Source organism: Pelodiscus sinensis, chromosome 1 (genome assembly GCF_049634645.1).
Source record: "Pelodiscus sinensis isolate JC-2024 chromosome 1, ASM4963464v1, whole genome shotgun sequence".
NCBI classification, from domain to species: Eukaryota; Metazoa; Chordata; order Testudines; family Trionychidae; genus Pelodiscus; species Pelodiscus sinensis.
The window spans coordinates 106,584,328-106,609,703 of record NC_134711.1 but is presented as its reverse complement, the minus strand read 5'-3'; the positions used below and the strand labels follow the sequence as shown (position 1 = coordinate 106,609,703).

The 25,376-nt window shown below is 40.7% G+C and overlaps 1 protein-coding gene across 1 annotated transcript in view; it reads right to left on the bottom strand.

Annotated features, from left to right (window-relative positions):
* Window positions 1-25,376, bottom strand: part of IPO8 (importin 8) — a 67,345-nt gene that overhangs the window by 19,336 nt on the left and 22,633 nt on the right. The window contains exons 7-20 of the mRNA XM_075940701.1: window positions 22,386-22,480; window positions 21,077-21,161; window positions 17,465-17,599; window positions 15,248-15,347; window positions 13,708-13,784; window positions 11,588-11,704; window positions 10,863-10,952; window positions 9,486-9,651; window positions 8,760-8,920; window positions 6,859-6,984; window positions 3,289-3,355; window positions 2,649-2,774; window positions 2,073-2,170; window positions 1,300-1,395 (exon numbers count right to left, since the gene is read on the bottom strand). Of these exons, the coding sequence (XP_075796816.1) occupies window positions 1,300-1,395; window positions 2,073-2,170; window positions 2,649-2,774; window positions 3,289-3,355; window positions 6,859-6,984; window positions 8,760-8,920; window positions 9,486-9,651; window positions 10,863-10,952; window positions 11,588-11,704; window positions 13,708-13,784; window positions 15,248-15,347; window positions 17,465-17,599; window positions 21,077-21,161; window positions 22,386-22,480 (1,539 nt within the window). The remainder of the gene's footprint in view (window positions 1-1,299; window positions 1,396-2,072; window positions 2,171-2,648; window positions 2,775-3,288; window positions 3,356-6,858; window positions 6,985-8,759; window positions 8,921-9,485; window positions 9,652-10,862; window positions 10,953-11,587; window positions 11,705-13,707; window positions 13,785-15,247; window positions 15,348-17,464; window positions 17,600-21,076; window positions 21,162-22,385; window positions 22,481-25,376) is intronic.

Genomic DNA, 25,376 nt, shown 5'->3' with positions numbered 1-25,376 from the left:
TTAGACTTAACATAATAGATAGTATCAACACAAAGGTAAATATTTTGGGGAAATTTGGTAGGATTTGTTTCAGTGTGTATAAAAGAGCTCAAATATTTTCTTGTCCTGAGCTAAATAAAAAACATCTTAGACATATACATAACCCTCAGTAAGTAGTATGTATTCTGTCAAATTGTAACAAAGTATGGTGAAAAACTTCTTACAGAAGTCTGCAAAGAGTATGGCCATTCAGATATTTGTATTGTGCAGATCTGTATGTCTAGATTATAAAATAAACAGTTCCCAAGTACAGAAAAAGTATCAAGAAAGTATCAGTTCACAAGTTTCAGAAAGTACAGGCATATCCCAAGTATATATTTGGGAATGTGTTTGAATATTTGAGCATGGGATAAGAGTTTTATTTCAATGTGCAATCATTTCACTAACACAGATGTGGTGATTTTCATATTAATTTCACTGAAAATGTATGTCATTTGATTCCATCCCTTTCAGATTTCTCATAAAAAAAAAAAGATTTCCTGGCAAAATTTTCTCTTCAATTATTCCAGATTTAAATGAGTGGAATTTTACTGATTGCAATTAACTCCAGATTATGCAGCAAACGTAAAGGGCCAGGAACAAATGGACACAATCTATTCTTGCAATGCAGGGTTGTGGCTTTACACAGAAATAGCAAAGAAGAATTTAGTCCTTAATATGAAAAACACTAATCCAGATAGTGGTTAAAAATATATACACAAAGATGCAGGAAATTTGTAGTTATGATATTCACAGCAACCATAATCCAGTCACATTGCAAATATTTATTCATACATTTTACTGCATTCCTAGCAATTCAAAATACAGCACTAATTTAAAAAAAAAAAAAAGAGTTCAGACTGCTGTGGGAAACAACTCCAGTAGTTTGACTTGCATGATAAAATTCTAAATCATAGCAATTTCAATTCAAAACAAGCAATGCTATGTGGAGAAAATGTAGGAAACAGAAAAAGAATATACCCCAAGGTAGCAGTCTTTTATAGTTCAGATTTAATCCTATTCTCTTGCTTTTTCAAGATGTCATATATCCTTTAATCTCCTCCACGAGAAACAAATCCCGAAATCTCTTGAACTCATTTACATCCTTTGCACAGTTTGCACTGGAGGACAATTCCATTTAGAACATTTCATTTCCTAAATTTGTTCCTTAAGTCTACATTTTTCATCTACTCAACTCTTACGAATCTGATTGCATTTATATAAAAGTATATACACAGCATCAAATCTATAAAAAGCAAAAAGCTGTTTGTAATACATTACCTGGTCAATACCCCGCCCTTTGCACTGAAGAACAATTACTTCTAAAAGTTTGGCTGCGTGACGCTCTGCATCTTCTCCTGCATCTCCAGTTAATACCTAACATCAAGAATGATAATTCAGCCCAATAACATAGTACGCAATGGAAGCACTCACACGCAATAAAAGACAGACATCGCAAGTGCACATGTATGCAGAGATATACATTAAAACAAACAATGCTGAAGGGACATAAGACTGGAGAATTCAAACTGTGACCTTCATGAAAAATCTGTATAATTCTTTACAAATATTAACATTTTTCCTTGACATTGTTTCAGTGCTTGCCGTTTTCCTCAAGAAAATGGCAAGCACTGAAACAATCATTTTAAAAGTTATGAGTATCCTTGATAATTGGTATTTTCTGCCATGTGATTTCAGTTTTGGTGAATAATGGCACATTAACAGCTCGGTAATGTGAAGTCCTGTTTTCCACATAACAGATACAACACAAGCAACAACATGGCAAGTTTCTTTCACAATGCTCTATCCACATGCTTTATGGATGAAAGGGGGAATTAAATTTCCATGTCCATTTAATCTGTGGCCTCTGATAAGGATATCAGTTACAATTATGGAAGTGGTTTCTGTGATGTACCCACAGGGAACTGAACTAAGGCTTATTTCACCTTGATCAATCAACAACCACCAACTGGCAAGCATTGGTCACTCTTGTTTTGAATATTTAATGTTCAAACATCGTGAACGTGGACTATGACAAGGAGCATAAGTCTTACCTTTTTACACATAGTGTAAATGATTTCTAAATGTTTTGGATTAGACAGTAAAGTATCAGTGTCAATGGTCACATAATTGTGCATGAGAGGCATCATATCTAAAAAAAAAAAAATATTTTATATAAAAGCAACACCCCCAAAATTTTAACAATTAAGGCCCTGGCCCTGCAATGGGATCTACTAGCTTGGATCCCTAAGCATGACAGCAATCCTAAACATTCTGCATACATCTACCTGTGCTAACAGTTACCTTTGCAAGATGGGGTTTTAAAATGTAGATAGAGAAAAAGAATTAGAAAAGACATAACTACATTTTAGCTAATGAATTGATAGTTTCCTCATTTTAGGAATTTCCTTTGAGTTCTGGACCCACTACAATGTATAAAATTGACAAATTTGATGGAATGTCTCCAAGCAAATAACAGTGGTATTAGCACTCACCATGTTCACAACAAAACCGAAGCACACGTGTCCTTTTGACTAATACAGACTAAAAGAAAGTAACTCTGTAAGATAACTTTTTGAAGCTGCATCTGCAAATAGTTATAATACCCTACAGTTTGGGAATAGTCATACCTGCAAAATATTCAAAGCAATCCTGCTGGAAAACTTCATATAGAACACCTAGAAGCTGCCACATTTGGGGGGAAATCATCTGGCAGGTCAAACTGTATGCCAAGGAGAGAATTTCTTCATAAAACTCTGAAGAGAAGAAAATTTGAGGTAGGGGTCTGTAAAAGAGAAGTTTTGCTTGCAAATACCATAATCTCTCAAACATAGGCCTCAGGCCATATAGCAATGAGCAGAGAGCTTTTTGGGAAAGTAAAAAGTGTACAAGTTTTGCTTGATAATGATGAATGTTTTTAATACAGGGAACTGCTAGAAGTGTAAATGTAAACAAAAACCACTTCCCTTTACTTTCAAATCAAGTTAACATTTTATAGGGAACAAAGATTGATGCTTTTCAGTGCTCCAACACACAGAAGCTAATGTAATTTACTACTGCAGTTTTAGTGACATGGAAATAGGAGATGAAAACAAAAACTGATCTTCCTTTAGTTCTGAGAGAAAGTGGCCTGAGCTGAAGTCACTGACAAAGTACTCAGCAGGAAGATAGTACTATTTGCTCTATAAAATTTAAAATTATTGCATTAGTAACCTTTTTCTGCCACATAAAATAAACTGGATACTTTAAAATGTCAGCTTCTGCATATACCTATTACGTGTTTCTGCAAAACGAGGCCAATGATCTGTAAACAAATGCTCTCCAACTGTTGAGTTATCTGAAATAAAAATAAGACACTTTATTTAAAAAGTTACAAATCAGAGTAACTTGATTCATTCCATTAACTATAATAAAACAAAAAACAGGACTATGTAGCACTTTAAAGACTAACAAGATGATTTAATAGGTGATGAGCTTTCGTGGGCCAGACCCACTTCCTCAGATCAAATAGTGGAAGAAAATTGTCACAACCATATATACCAAAGGATACAATTAAAAAAATGAACACATATGAAAAGGACAAATCAAATTTCAGAACAGAAGGGGGTTGGGGGGGGAGAAGGTAAATGTCTGTGAGCTAATGATATTAGAGGTGATAATTGGGGAAGCTGTCTTTGTAACGGGTAAGATAATTAGCATCTTTAGTCAAACTTGAGTGTAAAGTGTCGAATTTAAGCATGAATGACAGTTCAGAGGATTCTCTTTCAAGTGAAGTCTTAAAAGGCCTTTGAAGCAGGATGCAGGTAATCAAGTCGTTGAGACAATGTCCTTTCTGGTTGAAATGGCAAGAAACTGTTTTTTCTTTGTGATCCTGTCTGATATCTGTTTTGTGGGCATTGATCCTTTGGCGAAGTGTCTGAGACATTTGTCCAATGTAGACACTTCGCCAAAGGATCAATGCCCCAATTATCACTTCTAATATCATTAGCTCACAGACATTTACCTTCTCCCCCCCCCCCCCACCCCCTTCTGTTCTGAAATTTGATTTGTCCTTTCATGTGTGTTCATTTTTTTAATTGTATCCTTTGGTATATATGGTTGTGACAATTTTCTTCCACTATTTGATCTGAGGAAGTGGGTCTGGCCCACGAAAGCTCATTAAACCATCTTGTTACTCTTTAAAGTGCTACATAGTCCTGTTTTTCGTTTCAGCTACACCAGACTAACACGGCTACATTTCTATCACTATTAACTATGTTAGTTTAGGTAAGCAGTTCTTTCAAGGAAAAGAGAGTTTCCATCCTGGTTTAAATGCTTTCAATTAGACTATTACAGGGACACAATCAGTGATAAGTACTCAGCTATTTTAAAAATTAAAAACAGGACTATGTAGCTATAGGTGATGAGCTTTCGTGGGCCAGACCCACTTCCTCAGATCAAAAAAGTTGGTCTGGCCCACAAAAGCTCATCACCTAATAAACCATCTTGTTAGTCTTTAAAGAGCTACATAGTCCTGTCTTTTGTTTCAGCTACACCAGACTAACACGGCTACATTTCAATCACTATTTTAAAAATTAGTTTCCCCAATATCCTCCTTACAAATGTTCATGTAAGATTGAGCATCATTTTACTACTTCCTAACTAACGGTTGCTACCCATACGCTAACTGAAAGCTCCATCACACTGGAAGAGCGCCCACTTGCTCCAACTGCTGCATCCAAAGGATCTGAGGAGAGATCTCTACACACAAACTACATAGGGTTTAGGAGGAAAGAAAAGAAGTGATGTGAGAATAAAAAGAAAAGAAAAAGATGTTCCTGTCTTTTCCCTCTACAGAATGTCCCAGAAGACAGTATATGATTGAACTTGGGTTGTAGAAAAGGGTGTCGTTTGCTGAAATGAGCAGGTTTTACTATGATTAACTCTTTTATTGTTGTTGGCCTGGGAGATTGTATTTAGGAGTGAAAATTGTCTGAGAGTCACAAGAGAAGTGTAGGTCCACATTAGAAGTCACATAAAACCAACAAACACAGACATTTAAGTTTATTAACGGTAACATTGATTAAGGGCTCACTCCTGCAAGGAGTGGAGCACTCTGGCCCCCAGCCTAATAAAGCTCTTGAGCATATGCTCAGCTTTAAGCACAAGTAGTCCCATGGTACACTTTGTGCTTTTGAAAGAACAGCCACTTCTTTACATGCCTAAATACACAGATTTCAGAGTCTAATTGTAGGTTCTTTTTTAAATCTTCACCACAGCCTATTTCCATAAAAAGGCAGTAAATTGTGCTGTTCATTTATGGCTAAAAGATCCTGATCCTGTGTTAAGCATTATCTTACACTGAATACTATACAACAGTGAGCAGCTAAATTACCACAAAAAGACACAGATGGCCACTAGACTAAAAGCTGGACAAACCCCAAGAGAACAATATTGCAGGCTACCAGTGCTAAAGCTAATTTTAGTTCCTAGCTTCCAATCTATTTCTTAAAAGATGGGAAAAGATATTTTATGCAAAATCAGATACTTTGAAATCTTAGACACAACGGGGTGGCCACCAAGAAAATCTTTGCAGATATTTTTTGTAAGATGATTGTTATTAAAAGTGATGTCTCAAAAATAGGTTTACTTCAGCATTGTGATGAGAACTTGTAAAAATCAAGGAGGCAGAATGATTTAGAACACTGATTTTCCCAACTTTTTAGGCTGTGTACTCCTTTCTAAAGAGTCTATGGCACACCCATCTCAGATAGTCAGAAGTGACAAGTGGTGAGAGGCACACATGTTTTCAAATGTTCAAAAAACCCCACCCTGAGGAGGAATGTTTGGGGGAAAGTCCTGTTGGGTGGCACTGGGGAAGGGAATGGTATCTCCACGCCTTGACGCACATTCCAAAACTTGTCATTCAAAGGAGAGGGGGAGGGGGAAGGTTGGGCCCGAGGAGAAGGCAGCATTCCCTCCCCAAGTTCTGCTGTAAGCAAGTCAAGGGTGGAAGTGGTGCTCTACACCCGAGCCTCACTGTGCAGAGCTGCCCCCACCAATGTTCCTCTACGCCCTTTAACATGGCACACAGTTTGAAATCCTCTGTACAAAATGAAATGAATGGTCTGCCATTTCAGGATTTTTCTTGCACATCCCTAGCGAGTATGCGTACCCACTTTGAAAACTACTGATCTAGGACAATGCATCTTTATTCTGTAATACCAGCTGAGCTCAGAGCTACCCAATGATCGTGTGACACTGAACAAGTCAATTGACCTTCTTTGTACCTCAATTAACACAGCTGTAAAATCAGAAAAAAACCTTATGATGAGATTTACCTAGTAATGAAATTAGAAAAAATTGTTCCTCCTGTAGATATCTCATGAATATACAAAGCCTACAACTCATCCTGCAATACAATTATACATTGCTCAATATCCACAATTCCATCCAGGGAACTGCTGAGTTAAACATCAAAAATGTTAAGTTGCCATAACCAATAGTTATCATATTGCAGTTACTGTGAATCATAACAAATGTTCTCAGAATTTAGTTTAAAACATATTTTGTAGCAGACTGAAAGATATTTCTAGTAATATTTGCTGTAGTACCTGCTAAAGAGTTATTTCTTCAGAAATGTCAGTTCTCTCTTAAAAATAAATATTGTACAACTGAAAAGTAGCATTTTACATTGAGCTTTAAATTCACATTTACTAAGAAGGATCAGTTCATCCTAATACATCAAACTACATAACAATAACTTGCTCTTTTCAACTCAAGCAATTTAATATACAATAAAATTGCATGTTGCAATGAATAAAAGGAGAGATGACAAGATGTGTAACAGAGTAATCTCACCTCTTTGTGATCTTCCACAACTGTTAGAATAGTGTCAATAGTGTGTAAGATTCCCATGGCCATCACTGTTTTGTCCTCCATTTCCTCATATTCTTCACTCTGAAGAACTTTCCCAAATATCTCAGCCTTACCAAAAAAAAAAAAAAAAAAGATTAGAAAGGAGCAAACAGATCTTCTAAAGCAGGAATGGGGAACCTTTTTGGGGTCAGGAGCTGCTGGCCCCACAGAAAATCAGTTGGGGGCTGCATACAAGTGAGAAGAAAAGAAACCCAACCCAATACCTCACATAAAACCAAACCCTCGACTGAGAAAGGTTCCTCCTCTTGCACACCAGAACCTAGGAGGGCCCAGGCTAGTAGATTTTGTATACTCCAGCCCTGTGGTGTGCCAGCGGGGCAGCTGGAGTGCCAGTGTGGGTTCCTCAATGTTGGAAGGAGCCCCGAGCCTAGGGGCTATATCCAAGTAAGCCAGGGGCTGCATCCGGCCCCAGGACCTGAGGTTCCCCACCACTATTCTAAAGGGAACTCATGTTCCAATTTGCTTTGTAGGAAATGAGGTGTTGCCTTTTGACCAATAATAAAGTGGCTGCAGTGTCTTCGAATTATTATAGGGATGTTAACTGGTTAGCATACTTACTAGTAGGAGACTTAAGCATACTTAAGCATGAGACTTACTTGTATGCTTACCAGTTAACTGACCCATGCCAGTTAAGTCTGGTGGTCGCCAGCTTTGCTGGCCTGAGCAGTACCAGCAGCCTTTGGCTAGCTAGCTGGCAGGCAGAACCTCAGGTGTGGCAAGGCCACATGGCCATGGGAGGGCCAGTGGCAGGACACCACTCTTACAGCAAGGCTCAGCAGAGGAACCTATGTTAAAACGGTTAACTGGTTAAGTGCCATCATTTAACCATTTAATCGTTTTAACATCCTTACTATCAAAATAAACAAAACTATTGTAATTTTAAGGATTAAGGTTTAACTTTTTGAAGGAAAACTGTCAGGTAGCTTAACCCTCCACATTTACATTTGTGGGGGCTGGGTGGAAGGTTTGTATCTGTTTCAGTTAAATGTTTTTAAAAACCATCAATGAAAACAGCTTATGTTGACGCTAACACATGTCGTATATGCAGACCAGAATTTGACGCCATCATTCTACTGCATGAATAGGCAGAGGGCAAAACAGACCAGAACTGAAAATCTAGATGACTCATCTATTTTCATCATCCAAGATGAAATCTAAAAGGACACAGAATATACAGTGAAAAGCACATCAGATTTTAAAGATTCTTTATTTCAAATAATCAAAGGGGCTGTAAGCAAAATTGGAGGGAATTTAAAAAAATATTTTAAAGTTAGCATCCCTTTAAAAATGTGCATTTCAAACAAGCTTGAAACTGTATTTAATGAGTGAGGGTATGTCTAGACTACATTGTTTTTAAAAAAAACTGCACTTTTTAAAAAAAACTTCACCTGCGCCCACACTGCAATTGCATTCTTTCGAAATTTAATCAAAAGATCACAGAGGTTTTTTCGACATTGGTAAACCTCAAATTACGAGGAAGAACACCTTTTTCAAAAGAGCTCTTTCAAAAAAAGGCGTGTGTGGACACAGAACAGGGACATTTTTCAAAAGAAGAGGCAATCGATCAAAGCACAAGTGCCCTGGTGGCCATTTTGTGATTAGCAATCAATGCTTTCTTTCGAGAGAGCATACATGCAGTCCAGACACTCTCTTTTGAAAAAGCAGATCGCTTTTTCAATCTGGTCTTGGAGCAGATGCTCTCTTTCAAAAGAAACGTTTTGGAAAGAGCTCTTTCGAAAAAGCTTCTTTTAAAAGAAGCTTGCAGTCTAGACATACCCTGAGGTCTATGACTGTGACTACAGTATTGTTCTACTGTCTCTTACCAGGTGTTGCGTCATGTCAACAGCGATGGTAGCTACTTCCTGATTGTATTCACAGATCATCTTTTGGATCACATTAGTAAGATCATCATTTTCTGTCTCTCTAACGATGTGTAACAGCTCCTGCATAACAGGCCTGACATATGGCTTCACATATTCCTTTGCTAATATGACAACAAAACCAAATTAGAAAAAGTCAACTTTCCACAAAAACAAATATACAATCAGTCTTAGTTCTTAGGGCCCTTCCTGTTCTCCCAAGAAAAAACACAACTATTCATTTCAAGTAAAAGTTGAGTCAGTCTAAAACTGTACTTTTTAGATAAAAGCATATTATGTAATTTATATAATTATACATCCACACCACTTAGAATTATGTCCACAGAAATGATGTACTTCTAAGAGAGACATGCACATCTAGTATCTGGTCCTAAACATGCCCACTATTTCAATTCAATGTTAAAAGATACCATTCAGTTTGTTAACTGAATTATGCTGATTGAGTTTTCTTTTGTTCAGAAATTTGTCAGAAAAATCTGTAACCAAATGTTCCATGATGTACACTGTAGCTAATAAGCAAATGAACTTGTCTAGATTTGATTAAGTGTTCCAGAGATCTCTCTCTAAATTCAACAACTGTTTATATACACCTGCAGCAAAATTATAGCAATATATCATCTAGGCAGGGAAAATAATCAGTATATACCTCTATGAACCATTGCCGCATACCTTGCTCCTGATTGCTTATTAATGCCTGAAGAGCTATGGCAGCTTCTACTTTAACAGGCATTTCCTTATCATCAATCAAGCTCTTCTTTGTCAGCTCTACTGCATTCCTTAGGTTGAGTTCATTGTGGAATTTCAAAGTGCTGAATGAATGAAGAACCCAACAGGACTGTCGTACAAGAAGAAAGAGAGTCACGCGCTACCGCAGTTATAACATTCTTTAAAGAATTTCAGTTATATGCTAACAGTTCTTAATCTATTTTAAATTTATGCATTTTTATTTGAACATTTACAGAATATACATGTGGACTACATACTCTGGAGGTTTCAAACATTTATAGAGTCAATATATAACTGAAATTGTTGTATTAAGTTTCTAACAGGTCAGGAACAAGCGAGATTGGGATTTATTTTTAAAAAGATGCTCACTTAGCAGGAAAATTAATATTTCATTACTGACTGATGTGGGCACAGCAGGGAAAAGTTTGGAGATTAAACCCAGATCATCCTCAAACTGGCATTAACTGTTCTATGAAAATTTGATTTGGCTTTAGCTCAAACTATTGAGATTTGCTACCAAATAATTAAATACCCATATAAAAGTAGGGCTTAAAGAACCTCAAGAGATCATCTAGTCCATGATCCTGTACTAAGATAGGATCGTGTATGCCTAGACCATCTCTAACAGGCATGCCTACCGTATTCTTAGAAGCTGCCAAAGAGGGAAATTCCATAACTTCACTTGGTTACCTATTCCAGTTCTTAACTATCCTTATACTTTGAAAGATTTTCCTACTAGCTAACCTACATTTCCCTTGCTGCAGATTAAGCCAATTGTTTCTTGTCCTACCTTCAGAGACATGGAGAACAACTGGTCTTTATAACAGCCCTCAATATATTTTAGGACTTATTGGGTCCTCCCTTACACTTCTATTCTCAAGATTAAGCAGGTTTTTTAATATAGGTTTTCTAGATTATTTATTTATTTTTGCTCTCTCCTGGGACTTTTCCATTTTATCCACATCGTTCTTAAGAGTATTGTGCCCAAAACTGGATACAATCTTACAAGGACTGTGACAGGTTACCATTTATCTAATGCTCAAGTTTTCCAATTAGATCAAAACAGTATGCTAAAAGGGAGCCATGTGAGATATGGAGACATGGATCACTTAGAATTTCAAACATCTATACATTTTTACTTGCATATCATTTCAGATCGAAATGCTGAAAAAGTTTCTGTACAATGCAATTGCTGAGAAATAAATAATTGTTTGTGGCACATGTGGGAACTGCTACATTTCAGCCTGCTATTCAGCGTGAAAACCCCATAAAGAAACTAATCAGACAAATATTGCACTCTATAAACTTCAGTAAACTTACTCTAGCTCTGAGATACCCCAAGTTAGACATGAACAATGGAAATACGTGATTCTGTAGCATCAGCTCCATCTGATCCTTGAATACACTCTTCTGTTGAAGCAAACAAAAATTAAGTTATAGACATCTTTATATTTGGATACACTGTATTATTAGTAACCCTCTTTTACTGTCTAATGGCAGACTAATAAAACCATTCTCTGTCTTCATATAAATTATTTCTACTACATTAATATGCAAAATAATTTCTAAATGGCAGTTTGACATAGGAGCAGGAGGCACACACAGGAGGCTAGACAACATATCGTTGGAACACTTTAACCACTATCTTCAGGACCAGAAGAAGCCTACAAGACCAGAAGCTACTTTTGCTATGAACAGATGTCATGGCAATCCCTGTGTCCAAGACTCCAATTGTTGCTGGAACATATTTTGTAACATGGTTCCATTTCATCAGTAAAGCAGGACAGCACAAGGAACTGTTTTGTAACAGGGCAGGTAGTCTGAGAGAAATGGCTGACAGGACTGTTACAACGGGAAGAGAACGAAGTGGTTGAAGTAATTTTAATGAAAACCCCTTCAAATTGGTATTTTACAGCAAAAATCATTTCATGTACTTCATAAGCATGATTCAGAGTTCATCATGTTTAAGCTAATGTTTTAAATTAGAGAGGCAAGTTGATAAAAGATTCTGATCATAACCAACTTGTAGGCCCTCATCCATTTACCTTCAATAAAATATCTGCTAGAGAACCCATCACATGCAATGCTCCATCTTTCTTCCTGGGGTCAATGTTTGGTTCTGTGAGGATTTGATAGCAAAATGCCATCATCTTCGGTAATACCTATACATAGTAAGACACAAAGAGAAAGTGTAGGATAAGCTGTATGCGGTGTCATTAAACAGATTTAATATAATGGTTCATTAGCATCTTTATTTTAAAGTTTGGAAATTCAGGAACTTAAGGCTTCTGTATAGTATCAATGTGAACTAACTCACATTGCCCATAATATGTATAATGGGAACATGAAAATCTTTTTTTAGTTAACATGGAAAGCCCTATCATAAGCTTTTTTTTAATCACAGTCTCAAAAATTGTCAAAAAATAGATGCATCTGCCTAAAATTTCAAATTATTCTTAAGTGAGGTACAATTTTTTTTAAACTTAAAAGTAAAATTAGAAAATGGGATCTGGAGATACACGAGTTCAAACCAGGCAGTAATCTCACTTAGTAAATGTTTTCCTTCTTTTCTGACTCATTCTATGTAAATTCCAGAACAGCAAGACCTAAAAACTCCAGATTAAAGCAAATCTATTGGTCTTGACAAGATTTGGAAAGGTCTCTTGGCTGAATCATTTAGTTAATATGGTTTCACATACATTATATGCTTCAAGGACCTATAAAATAAAGACTCTAATGCAGATTGTTAAAGTGGGTATGGTGGCAGGCAAGGAACCATGTTGGGGCAGGTGAGAGGAAAGATCATAGACTATATAAGTAGATTTTAAGTGATCTGAGTTTTAAGCAAAGGAAAAGTTCATATCTATTTCCATCCAACTGCTCTAGAAAGATAATCAGAGCTTGAAAAATTTACTTATTCACCAATCAGCCTGAAAGACCAAGGTACTTACTCAGAGTGGAAAATACTTGTCCTGTTACACCACACAAAACTATAACAATTGCCATTTAAGGGAATATAAATAGTCATATACTGTTTATCATGCACTACAGTTAATATTCACTGCCAAACAATTTAATACACTTTAAAATGCAACTTATTCAGTCTCTTTTCCTTTCCTCGTACCATCTATCCTTTTCAGGTTCCATGTCATTTTTCCATCTCTTCCCCCTTCGCCCCCTAATAACATTTCACAGTCTATCCTTTCTTGGCAGTCTTCAGTGTCTTTTTTCATATACTGTGTTCCCTACCTTCTTTTTTTTGAATTGTTAGATCTTCCACCAACTTTCTCAATACTGCATTTTTTCTAATATATGTTCTAGCCATCCCTCATTTCCTGTTACCACCTCATTCACAAAGTGTTGAGAAAATTACCACATACATCATAGCCAAAATACTAAACCGTTAGCCAAAGACTGGTACGAAAGTAGGGGGACATGACTGCAGCTCAGAGGCAACATTCAGGTGAGAAATGAACCTCCCCCCAACAATTATTGGGAAAGGGGATGATGTTGGGATTGATACCAAGGTGCTATTCTATGAGCAAGGATGGCCTGACATACTTAACTCTGGTTGGTATGTAAATACTACATTTAAATCCCACAGTTTTGGCTGCTGGAACAAAGTAGTATTCTCTTTTGTTACCCAAAAGCCTTCCTGGCTGCTACACGACGATGTAGGGTTCTCTCCTATTTTTTAGGGTTTTCCTTCCCAGTGAGCAGTTCTCACGCCTTTTTCTTCTGCACCAACCAGAACTTTCCAAAGAAACAGCAGACAGAAACCAACTTGATTCTCATCAGTTCAACAGCTGCCTACAGGATTCTAAATAGCAACAGTGAAAACTAATGTGAATCAGACCCCCTTCTTCTCCCTTTGCTAAGGCTTAAGCAGCTCTGGGCCTCAGAGACTTTTGGGTTGTCTGTCTGCAGACTTGGGAAGACATTACTGCATCTGATGACACATGGTTCACATCTGGAAGGTTAATCTTTGCAACCATAATCACTAGAAACTTAATATAAAATAGAAATTGAAATTTTGATTACAAAATTGACAGTATTCATCCAGTGCAAGGTAAATTCTTAAAGGTCTAAGAATAATATAGAACCATTTGAGATAGACAGATGCACTTCTAATGAAATATTTTTTTTTTAAAGAATAATTCAGTACCTCTTTTCGCTTCTTTGCTGCGGTGTAGAGGAGATTCTGGGCTGCTGTTGTAGGGGAAGCATAATCTTCAAACACATCTAACAATGTTTAAAGAAAGTGTTTTCAGTCACTGAGTACAATTTAATAATAAAATTCTCACAGATAGCTTTGAAATATACTGTAGAGTAAGAGCTTTGGATGGATGTCACAGAACCAGGGTGACAAAAGAACATTACATTTATTCATGGTACTGTTCATCCTCTGGATTATGATAACTGAGTTTTGATCACCTGTGACTAGTGTTTGTCAACTGCCAAATACCAATCATTCTCTTTTTAGGAGATTTATTTTTTTCTGTTGTATCTAAGGGTATGTCTACACTACAGCACTATTTCGAATTAACTTAATTCAAAATAACACATCTATACACAAAAACTATTTTGAAATAGCGTTTTGCTATTTTGAAATAGCACGTCCACACTGAGTGGACCCTGAACCGAAGTTAAGGCTGGCCGGAACCAGTGCCGGCAGGGCATCAGGTTAGGACTTAGTGTGTGGGGCTAATGCCTGAGGCTAACTGAGCTCTGTGCTTAAAGGGACCCTACCCCCACCCCGGACAGACAGTTCTCAGGGTTCCCCGCTTTGTCTACCTCGATGAAGGACAGCAAAGCAGTCCTGTCTTGGAATGCCTGGACTTCCTGAACTCGGGACACCACAGCACTCGGCCACATGAAACCAGAGCGGCCCCTGGGCACGCCGGTGCGTCTCGTGGGGTTGTTGCCATCAGACCGGCTGCACTTGCTGCAGGCTGCCATCCGGGGGGGCCCATTGAGGGGCTGTCAGGATCCAGGAGGCCCTGAGGGAGAGCGTCCACCCCGAGGAGCCCTCAGAGCCTCCCCGGTCCTCCCCACCGGGGGCTCGTACCCCATTCCTTCCTTACGTCCTTCCACTTACCCCTCCTTAGTCCCCCTTCCTGATGTCAAATAAAAGGCATGTGTGCTCAAAAATGGAAACTGGGTTTATTGAACAAAACTGGGGAAGGGGGAGGGATGAGCCTGTGGGGAGAGTAGGAAACGGAGGTGGGAGAGGGGAAGAGAGAGGGTGGAAGAGGGGAGGGGGAAACCTGGAAGGAGGGAGCTGGAAGGGGGAAGCAAGAGGAAGAAGGGGGAGGGGAAGCTCAGGGCTCAGGGTCTCGCCGGACCAACTTGACTTTCATGCAAACCTGCTCCTAGGTTCGCATGTGGCCTTTGGTGGCTAGACTGGCAGCTATCCTACCATAGACGGCCGCGTTCCTCCGTCTAATGCGGAGATCGTGGACGTTAAGGGCATCACCCCCCAAACCTGAATAAGGTCCATGATCTCCACCCTGGACCAGGAAGGCACCCGCCTTCTCCAGCCCCTGTCAGGCTCCTGGGAGCTTTCAGACTGCTCCTGGGGAGCGGTGGAGGGCTGGCTGCCAGTGGCTTTCTGGCTCATGTTTTGGCACAGTGGTGAATACAGTATTGTAACTAGAGGAACCTACAGTGCACAATTATGGCAAAGACAGGGAGCACACATTTACCAAATTTCATGCGAATGTACTCATATGGATCTTCTTGCCACAGCTCTTCATCCTCATCTTTATAACACATTAGGGAGAAAATCACTTCTTCAGATATACTCTAAGAGCAGAGAAATCAAATATGTTCAAACGCACGAAACGTATTTCAAGTATAGCTTCTCCCCACCACTATATTGTACCTTTTTGTAATAAATAAGGTTAGTTATCTTAAATTATTTTTCTCACTGGGATAGTCTTATGATATACACATTGCATTTTTAATGGGCTCAGCAGTAAGTTTTACTCCATCATGCTATAGTACAACCCAAAGAATATAGCATAGGGCATAATCTAATAGCAGCAGAACATATTCCGTGTGAGGATTTCACAATGTGGCACTAAAATAAGAGTAGATATTTTATTTTCCCCTCCTAATACTTATGGGATTTCTTTTCTGATAAGCTAATTACACCTGGGGACTTTATGATAGGAAAACAAAATACGGAGATGAAAATCATTTTTCTGTAGTTGCTCCCACATGTTACAATTACAAATGAAGTGGTTAAACAAGTGATCATTTCCTTACAGTTTGTCTTCCCTTTCTTTACCTTATAGTGCAGTCAATGTTGAATATGTATATTTACAATAATACAATCATAGAATATAAGACCGGGAGAGATCTCGAGATGTCATCAAGCCTTGCCCCATTCGCTGAAGCAGGACGAAGTAAATCTAGGCCATCCCTGGCAGATGTTTGTGTAAGCTGTTCTTAAAAACCTCCAATGTTAGGGATTCTTCAAAGCCTATTCCAAAGTTTAAGTACACTTATAATTGCAAAATTTTTCTAATGTATAACCTAAATCTCCTTTGCTGTGGATTAAGTTAATTGCTTCTTACCCTACCTTCAGTGGGCATGAACAATTGCAACCATCCTGTTTATAACATATTTTAAAAACTGTTCTTGGGCTTCTTCTCAGTCGTCTTTACTCAAGACTAAATATGCCCACGTGTTTTAACCTTTCCTTCTGCTTCAGGCTTTTTACAATTTTATCATTTTTGTTGCCCTTCTCTGGACTCCTTCCAATTTATTCCCATCCTTCCTGAAGTGTGGTGCCTAAAACTGAATATAATATTCCAGCTGAGGCCTCACCTGTGCCAACTGGGAAAATCACCCCCCCGTATCTTACATACAATACTCCTGTCAATACACTTGAGAAGGATACTAGCTTTTTTTCACAGCTGCATCCCATTTTAGGCTCATATTCAATTTGTGATCCATTATAATCTCCAGGTCCTTTTCAGCAGTACTACCACCTTATTCTCCATTTTGTAGCTGTCTATTTGAGTCTTCCTTCCTAAGTGAAATATGTTGCACTGCTCTATTTGAATTGTGGCCTATTGATTTCAGACCAATTCTCAAATTTTTCAAGATCTTGTTGAATTCTAATCCTGTCCTACAGTATGCTTCCAACTCATGCCAGCTTGATGTCATTTGCACATTTGATAAGCATGCTGTCCATTCTGTTATCCAAGTAATTAATTAAAATATTGACTAATACTGTACTGACTTTGCAGGCGCCCCCCTAGACACACCCTCTCAATTTGACTGAGAACCATTGATAACTACTCTCTGAGTATGGGTTTTCAACCAGCTGTGCCTCCACTTACAGTAATTTCATCTGGACTCCATTTCCCTAGTTTGCTTATGAGACAGTCATGTGGGATTGTGTAGAAAGTCTTATTAAAAGCAAGAGATATACTTTTACAGCTTCCCCACCCCCACATCCACTAAGTCAGTAACCCTGTCAAAAATGGAAATTAGGTTAGTTTGGCATGATTTCAAATCCATGCTGGCTATTCCTTATAACCCTGTCATCCCCAAAGTGCTTACAAATGGATTGTTTAATAATTTGTTCCAGCATCTTTCTAGGAATCCTACCCAAAGGCAAAAAAATGAGTAATCAAAGCATAAGATTATAACTTCATTGTAGGATAAAAGCAAAATAAAAATCTATTCTCAGAAGGGGAAAGCTCTTATTCAAATGCAAATATCTGCAATAAAGGCAAACGGTAAACAGACCAGTGAAGTAACAGAGTAAGTATATCTCTGTGCAAGTATTTTCCAGATTGACTGCTGTGAGAAAGAGTCTGCAAGACTCTTTATACCAGTCAAAATCTCAACTTCAGTTCATGGTAATAATGTTATTTAAATGTTTGTAACTGTGTTCTTGCACTGACCTGTATGTGTGGTTTCATCTGCTTCCATGTTACAGAATGACTGACCCCTTGGTTCAGATAGTTTAAGATTTGCTGAAGGACACGAGGAGCAATATATTCTTTTTGCCTGTACTGGTCCAAGATTTTTAAGAGAACCTAAGGGAATAATAAATTTATTTTCTTAATGAAGTGTGAAGATTTTAAAATATAATATCACCTTTTTATAGTAAAGACATTGACAGGTCAATTTCATTTTAAGTAGAAGCTCAAGTATTAATTCCTTCTATAATGCCTTTCATCCAAACATTAATAATAATTTAAGCACTGAAGTTCTGAGCCTTCAAATATTTGTTACCAGGAATTCTCCCATGATAGAATTACTAACAATAACAAAATTCAACATATTCATAAATGTTTGCAGGATTGGGGCCTCAAAAAGCCTTGGAACTCAGTGAAGTAAGTTCTTTCTTCATTTCTACAGATGGGGAAAAGTAAGGAACAGATGTTAAAAGCTATATGATGGGGTGCTTGCCGCACACTGGTTCATAAAGGGTTACAGCAGCCCTAAGTGAAGGCTGGGGCTGAGACCAAATAAGAAGAGGGCTAGATAGAGCCAATCAGAGCCTGGCAAGGCCCTTGAGAAGGGATCCTGGAGATGAGGAGCTCACTCTTCCACAGTGCCAGGCATGAAGGCACTGTGGCAGTGAATCACAACCCATTACAGTCTATATGTGGAGCAGGAAGGACCTGGCTGTCCTGGAAGCTAGAGAGGGTACCTGAGACAGAGAAGTGCTGGGGAGTTCTGGCCAGGCGAATTCCCAGGCTGAGGCCTTGCTTTCAAGCCTAGGGGATACTAGAGCTGCAAGAAGGCAGCCAGGACTGGAGAAGGCAGCAGGTCCACATGCTCTTGCCAATGATGAGTGGCTATTTCAGACTGCAGTTTTCCTCTGAGGCAAGGGATAGGATCACTGAGGCAAGGTGGATATAGGGGGTTAAGGTTCCTTGGGCGGGGAGGACCCCAGAGTATGGGGGTACTGCTGCAGGGCAGTACCACAAGAGCAGGGGCACAGTGGGTTGAGAAGAACACGGGGCCTGATGAGTGACAGAGACACTAATAGAAGAGGCAAGTAACTGAGGACGAGACACCAGCCAATAGAGAGCATCCCTGGGCTGGAAGAGCTAATTCTCAGATAGACCAGCAGAAAGCACTGTGGCAGGCTGTATGTTCAAATTTCGGTAGCCAAATAGAACCTGAAGCTATAAATAGGATTTAGGTGGCTAAAATTTAGATACCAAAATTTGAGGAATCCATATTTAAAAACTGAGCTCTAAGTGACTTTACTAAGAATCATAGAATCATAGAAGGTTGCAACATGTTTATGGCAAAGTTGGGAAGAGGGGCAGAAGTCCTAACAGCTGGCTGCCATTAATACTAGATCACATTCATTCTCTTTGATCAGAACAACAATCCACTGGAACAACTGGGAGCTTTCATTCTACAGCATTCCTCTATAGATAGGAGGTTTCTTTTTATAGCAAGCAAGAAAATATTTATAGTAGGTCACAAATCTAGCTATATATTTTAGAAATGTGCATCTGTCTGTCTCTGAGTCCATTTTAAAAAAAAATCCTCCTAACTGGTAAGAGCAAGGGCCACCAAATGTGGTATGCAGCTTCCTCTTATCCTAACTTAAAGTAAGGGCAGGGCTTGATTATGCCAGGTAAACAGGATGTTCCTGGAATGGGACTGTTTTCCACGACACAGAATGGGAGGGGGCTGTTAGGAGGGACAGTTGTGCTGCACAGTGACCACAGGGGGGTGGCTGAACCAGTAAGACAGTGGCTGGCAAGGGGAGGGTCTCTGCATGTTGCTGGCCAGGCCACTATCCACGGGTAAGGTTCCTGTGCTGGTGTTGGGCAGGGTTTCTTTATCCCCTCTTCTGTGCTGGCCCCCAGATCCCACAGCGCAGGGCTGTTCCTACAAAATTATGATGTTCTTTGCAACTAAGGGCACCTCCGAGCTTCTGCCAGGGTCCAGGTACTTCCTTCCCTCCACCATCTCCCGCACCACTTCTGCAGGGGGCCTGAAGCTTCCCTTCCCATGTAGCTCCTATTATGAGTTAAAGATGGAGAACTGACAGGTATACAAATCAGAATGGTCATTTATTTTGAAAAAGGCAGTTTTGTTTACTAATAATTCTTCATAGTAGACTAGTAAACACATTGTAGCACACTTTATAAACAAATACCTTCCTCTAGGGCTCTTAGAAGCTGGGTCTTGTATTTGTCTTCTCTACCAGCTACTCCTTGGGCCAGGGACTATCTGTATCTCATACAGGCACTAACACAATGTTAGCATTTAACAAGCAATAAATATATACAGTAAAAATCCAATTGTCCAGCATCCAGTGGTCTGGCACTCCTGATAGTCCAGCAACAACTGGAACCCGGAAGTGAACCGGCCAGCCAGACAATGGGAGCTGCTATGAGCCCCCTGGGCGCTCGCAGCTGGGAAAGGGCAAGGGAGAAGAGGGGAAGGGGATTATACCCCTGTGACGGGTCTGCTGGGACCTGCACTGCGTCTGGCCAGGGGGTGAGCGGGGAACAGCGCGGCGAGGGGAGAACCCTCCTCCATTTTGCAGGAAGGCGGGGGAAGCCCCACGCAGCTGCCAAGTGTTTCCAGGAAGGGAGCAGGCTCCCCACCCCTCAGACTGCAGTAGTTATCGCCGAGCAGGGGGATGAGGGGCGGTGCTGCTGGACCAACCGGGCAGCACTCCAGCTGCTCTGCTCCGCCGCTTCCCCAAGTCCGCTGCTGCCACTGCTGAAACTGACGAGCGGCGAACTTGGGGGAGCGGCGGAGCAGAGCAGCTGGGGTGCTGCTGGGTTGGTCCCACAGCGCCGCCCCTCATCTCCCTGCTCAGCGATAACTACTGCAGTCTGGGAGTTGGGGAGACCGCTCCCTTCCCGGAAACTCTCGGCGATTGCGCGGGGCTTCCCCTACCTTCCTGCAAAAAGGCAGAGGGTTTGCCCCTCGCCGCACCGTTCCCTGCCCACCCCCCGGATGCAGTGCGGGTCCTGGCAGACCCGTGTCAGCCCCCCGCCGGAGTACTTCCCAATACTCTGGCATATCCAATAATCCGGCACCACCTAGGTCCCAAAAGTGCTGGATAATCGGAAGTCTACTGTAATGACTACTTAGCTAAATAGTTTCATACAGCGCTCAATACATCTGAGAAGTATAGTGAATCATTAACTTATAAAAGCTAAAAATGGAAAGAGACCTGTGCAGTTTATCTAACCCATTTGCCATAGAAGGCAAATTATTTCTTCAGGTATGCTAGTCTTTTAGGCAGCTGAAATTTTAAAGTATTTCAAGTGATGGGAGAGTTTCTCTTTCAGATTCTTCCATTACTCCTAATTATACCACTTGTACCTCCAAAATCATTTCTCCTCTGAAGTTTAGCCCTTTGATATTTACATAGAACTATCATGCCCTCTCTTTACTGGGCTTTTTAGCCAAGTTGACACATATTTAATCTCTACTTTTTTTGTACCAAAAAAGGAAATTACATTTCACAGTGCTTTTAATATTGAGAACATATCCTAATTCAGAAACAAATGTAGCATGATTACCTGTTGGATTCCCACAGCATAGGTTTTTAAAAAGAACTCTGAAAATTCAAAATATTCTTTTGTTACATTTCCAGGACTTCCATACCTTTAAACAAAAAAAGAAAACAAGATATTTATACTTTTGAAGCAAAGTTTTATGTTTAACAGGACAACACAGTCGGGGTATGTCTACACTACCACCCTAGTTCAAACTAGGGTGGTTAATGTAGTCATACGAACTTGCGGCTACATGCGGCATGGACTAGGTAGTTCGGATTAGGCTTCCTATTTCGAACTACCTGTACACCTCGTTCCACGGGCACGGAGTTCAGACTAGCCGGCATTTAAAAATGGCGGCGCCCAGCAACATGCAAATGAAACCCGGGAAATTCAAATCCTGGGCTTCATTTGCAAGTTCATATGACTACATTAACCACCCTAGTTCGAACTAGGGTGGTAGTGTAGACATACCCTCATTGATTAAGCTTGCAAACATACAAAAGACACATAAGCACAACTCCTCTTTCACAAGAGATATGTACAATGAATAATTTCTTTCCACAGTCATTCATTTCCCCATTTTAATTAACTATGCACAAAGCATAATATTGTAGCCAATAACTAAAGCTGCATTTTTGCCACAGGATATATGGATTCCATTTTTTTTTTAAATCCATGCATTGATATTTTGGATTTAGGCATGGGCAGGAGGACACACTGATGAAAAGCTGAATTAATTTTACTGGAAGCTAGCAAGTGAAATCTGACTTTACTGAAGCCTGGGAAAGGAGGAACTCAAATTAGAGCTATTGGTTTGTCACATGGTAACAGATCGGGGTGGGGAATCGAAGGGGCTGGATGTGGTCCCTGGCTTGCCTGGATCTGGCCCCCGAGACTTGGGACTCCCCCGCTAGCATTGGGGAGCCCATGCTGGTGCTCCAAGTCCCCGCTGCTCTCCTGTGGGGCTGGAACACACAAAATCTACTAGCCTGGCCCCCCCTTGACTCTAGTGTGAGGGGGAAATGTGAGGAGCTCCTTTCTCCTTTTCAGGGGCCACGTCAGTGAGGATTTTGTTTTCCTTCTTTTGCTTCTCATTTATGTGCAGCCCCCAACTAATTTTTCTGTGGGCCAGCAGGCCCTGACCCCAAAAAGGTTTCCCACCCCTGTAATAGATCTTCATTCAGGGTCAGACCAATAGCCATTAACATATAATTGATAAAACTGATGTTGTATTTAACAGCTTTATCGGAAAAGCATAACAATATCCCCAAAAGATAGCTAAGTAAAAAATGACATTTTTATGCCATATTAGTTTTTAATCACTTATTACCGTTCAAAAAGACGAGCTACGATATGTAATGCCCACTTCTTACATTTCCACCACACCAGCTCTGGTCTATCATCTTCATCAATCTCTAATGTCTCCTACAAATGAATAAAACAGGTAAAGTATATAAAAATTAAATTAAAAAAACCCATTGACTGAATTAATGCAAATTCAGATACAAATGTCAAACTTTCAATTTTATTAATAGATACACTAGCTACCAGAATAAAATGTGATAGGATTTTTTTTTCTTTTAATGTGATCCTCCAAATGTATTATTACATTGAAAGTAACCCATCTAAAAATCTGTATTTATGTTTCCTCTCTCATTTGATATAAAATAATCACGTCTATGCATATACCATACATTCACACAAAAGATGGAAAGAGAATAGGATTGTAAAGGCATGCATTCAGAAGTTTGCAAATGCCAAAAAGTGCATTCCTGAAATGCAATCTGATTACAGAACTACATATCACTGCTGGGCTCAGGTTACTCCATTACATATACATGTATATTGACTACATGGCCACACTACATTTATTCCTGGGGGAATTCTGTGCCACTGTGCAATGCCAAATTTTGCAGAAATTAGTGTGATGTGCACAGAATTTCCGTTCCCCTGCAGAAATGGGCTGCAGTGCTGCTATCTATCAGTAGGGAGTATTGGATCTGGCAAGCCCCATCTCGCACGCTGACAACGCTGCTATCAGATGCCCCCAACATGCTATAAAAATTCCACGGCCCGCCTGGGCCACAACTGTTCTTCTGCATAGCCAGTAGCTTAAAAGTTAAAACCAGCAATAGAGGATAACAAGAAGGGCAACTGCCAGGAGGCCCAATGAAGCACGGGCCCTCTTGAGGCTTTGATGCTCAGGCTGCAGCGTTAGCCCTCCATGTGGGGCTCAGGCTATCTGCCCGGCATCCCAAAAACTCTAATGTTGGCCCTGCTCTCTAGTTTATCAGGGGAGATCCCTGGAAACCTGCTCGCAGATCCCCCAATGCAGTGGTCCCCAACCTTTTTTATACCAGGGACTGGCAAACCCATTCACAAACTTTTGGCGGACCGGTAATGTTTTATTTGCATGTTTGCATATGCATTATGCAAATAATGAATACTCAAATATGCAAATAAAATGTTGCCTGTATGCCAAAAGTTTGTAAGTGGATTTACTGGTCCCTGGTATAAAAAGCCCTTTCTGCCACAGTGCCAGCCCTAACCACTAGAGCCCCTTACTCCTCCACTACCCCCCAATACTAGCCACTGACCCTACAGTCCCCTGCACCCAACCCCTCCCACCCCAGTGCCAGCCTCTCACCCTCAGAGTACTCTAGTGCCAGCCCTCGAGCCTCAAATGCCTCAGTTGCAGCCTCCTGTTTCCAGAGCCCCACTGCACCTCATCCCTTTGTTCCCCCTGTACCAGCCCCGAGCCCCAATATTAGCCCTCTCCCCAGTGCCATCCCTGCCCCCTAGTCCCCTCACTACTAGCCCCACCCCAGTGCCAGCTCCCCCCGCATCTTAGAGCCCCCCAATTCCCAGAGCCCCACATGCCTGCCCCGCTCCCCTCACCTAGCTCTGCCACCCAGCCCCCAGTCAAGCACACTGCACTTCCTGCATGGTGGGAGGGCTGTGCAGAGTCTACAGCATACTGGGTCTCTGCTGAGCGCCACGGCAGCCAGGTTCCACTTGGTGCTTGGCCCTAGCTGATCGCCGGGGCAGCCAGGCTCCTGCTGAGCACGACTGCAGCTCTCAGCTGGGGCCAAGCACTGCATGGAGCCCGGCTGCTGTGGCGCTCAGCTGGGGCCATGGAGTGCCTGCTGAACACCACAGCAGCTGGCCTCCACTCAGTGCTTGGCCCTGGCTGAGCGCTACAGCTGCCCATCACGTGGCCCCACCAGCCGGGCTGCGTAACGGCCTCCAGAGCTGGAACCAGGGCCACGGTGAGGCTTCCCCAGTAGGGACAGCCTCACTATGGCCCTGGCTGCAGCCTCAGCACACCCAGTTGTCAATTGGGCCACTCACCCTGCTGCTGCGTGGGGAACCCCAACAGGCAGGCTCATTAGCATTTGGGGGCATGGCCTGGCAGTGTGCTAAAGCCCAGCAGGCTGGGGTTCATGGCCTGCCACTGGTCCGTAGACCGGCAGGTCTGTCTCAGGGTTTATTGAAATCAAACTATCTAGTTTCCTCAAAGCTACTTTATCTCCACTAATGAGAATTTTATTCAGAAGGTATCTTTGCCAAAGGGAGATTACCATACCTAGCAATTCTGCTTCTCTGAACATATCTTGGAAAAATGACTCTCACCCACCCATCTTCTTTCAGAGTTTGAGGGTTTAAATTATATGGGTTCATCCTGTTGGCATTATTCTTAAACCTGTTCCTTTGGAATTATTTAAGTCTTTTATGAGGGTGGAGGCAAGAACAGATAGTGTGTTTACACTGTGGCTGTGTCCAGACTCAGGGGTTTTTTCGAAAAAAAGTAGCCTTTTTTCGAAAAAACCTCACCTGCGTCTAGACTGCAGCCGCGTTCTTTCGAAATTAAATCGAAAGAATGCAGCTTTTCTTTCGATGGCGGTAAACCTCAATTTACGAGGAAGAACGCCTTCTTTCGAAAGTTCCTCTTTCGAAAGAAGGCGTTCTTGAATGTAAATAGGGCTTCTTCGAAAGAGAGCATCCAGACTCACTGGATGCTTTCTTTCGAAAAAGCAAGCCGCTTTATCGAAAGTTCAACGTGCAGTCTAGACGCTCTCTTTCGAAAGCGGCTTGCAGTCTAGACATAGCCTGTATGTCCATGGAGTGGACATGACATCTATATGTTCATGGAGAGCTTTTGCTTCCTGTTTCTGAAACAAACTGACTAAAATGTTTGGGAGTTTCTGAAATACCCAGAGTTGGAGTATATACTGTACAGCTACCTCAAACAGTCAAAATCTTACAAACTAGTGAGGTGCCTGCATGACTTGTATCAGAGACATTAATCCTGAGAGCGAGA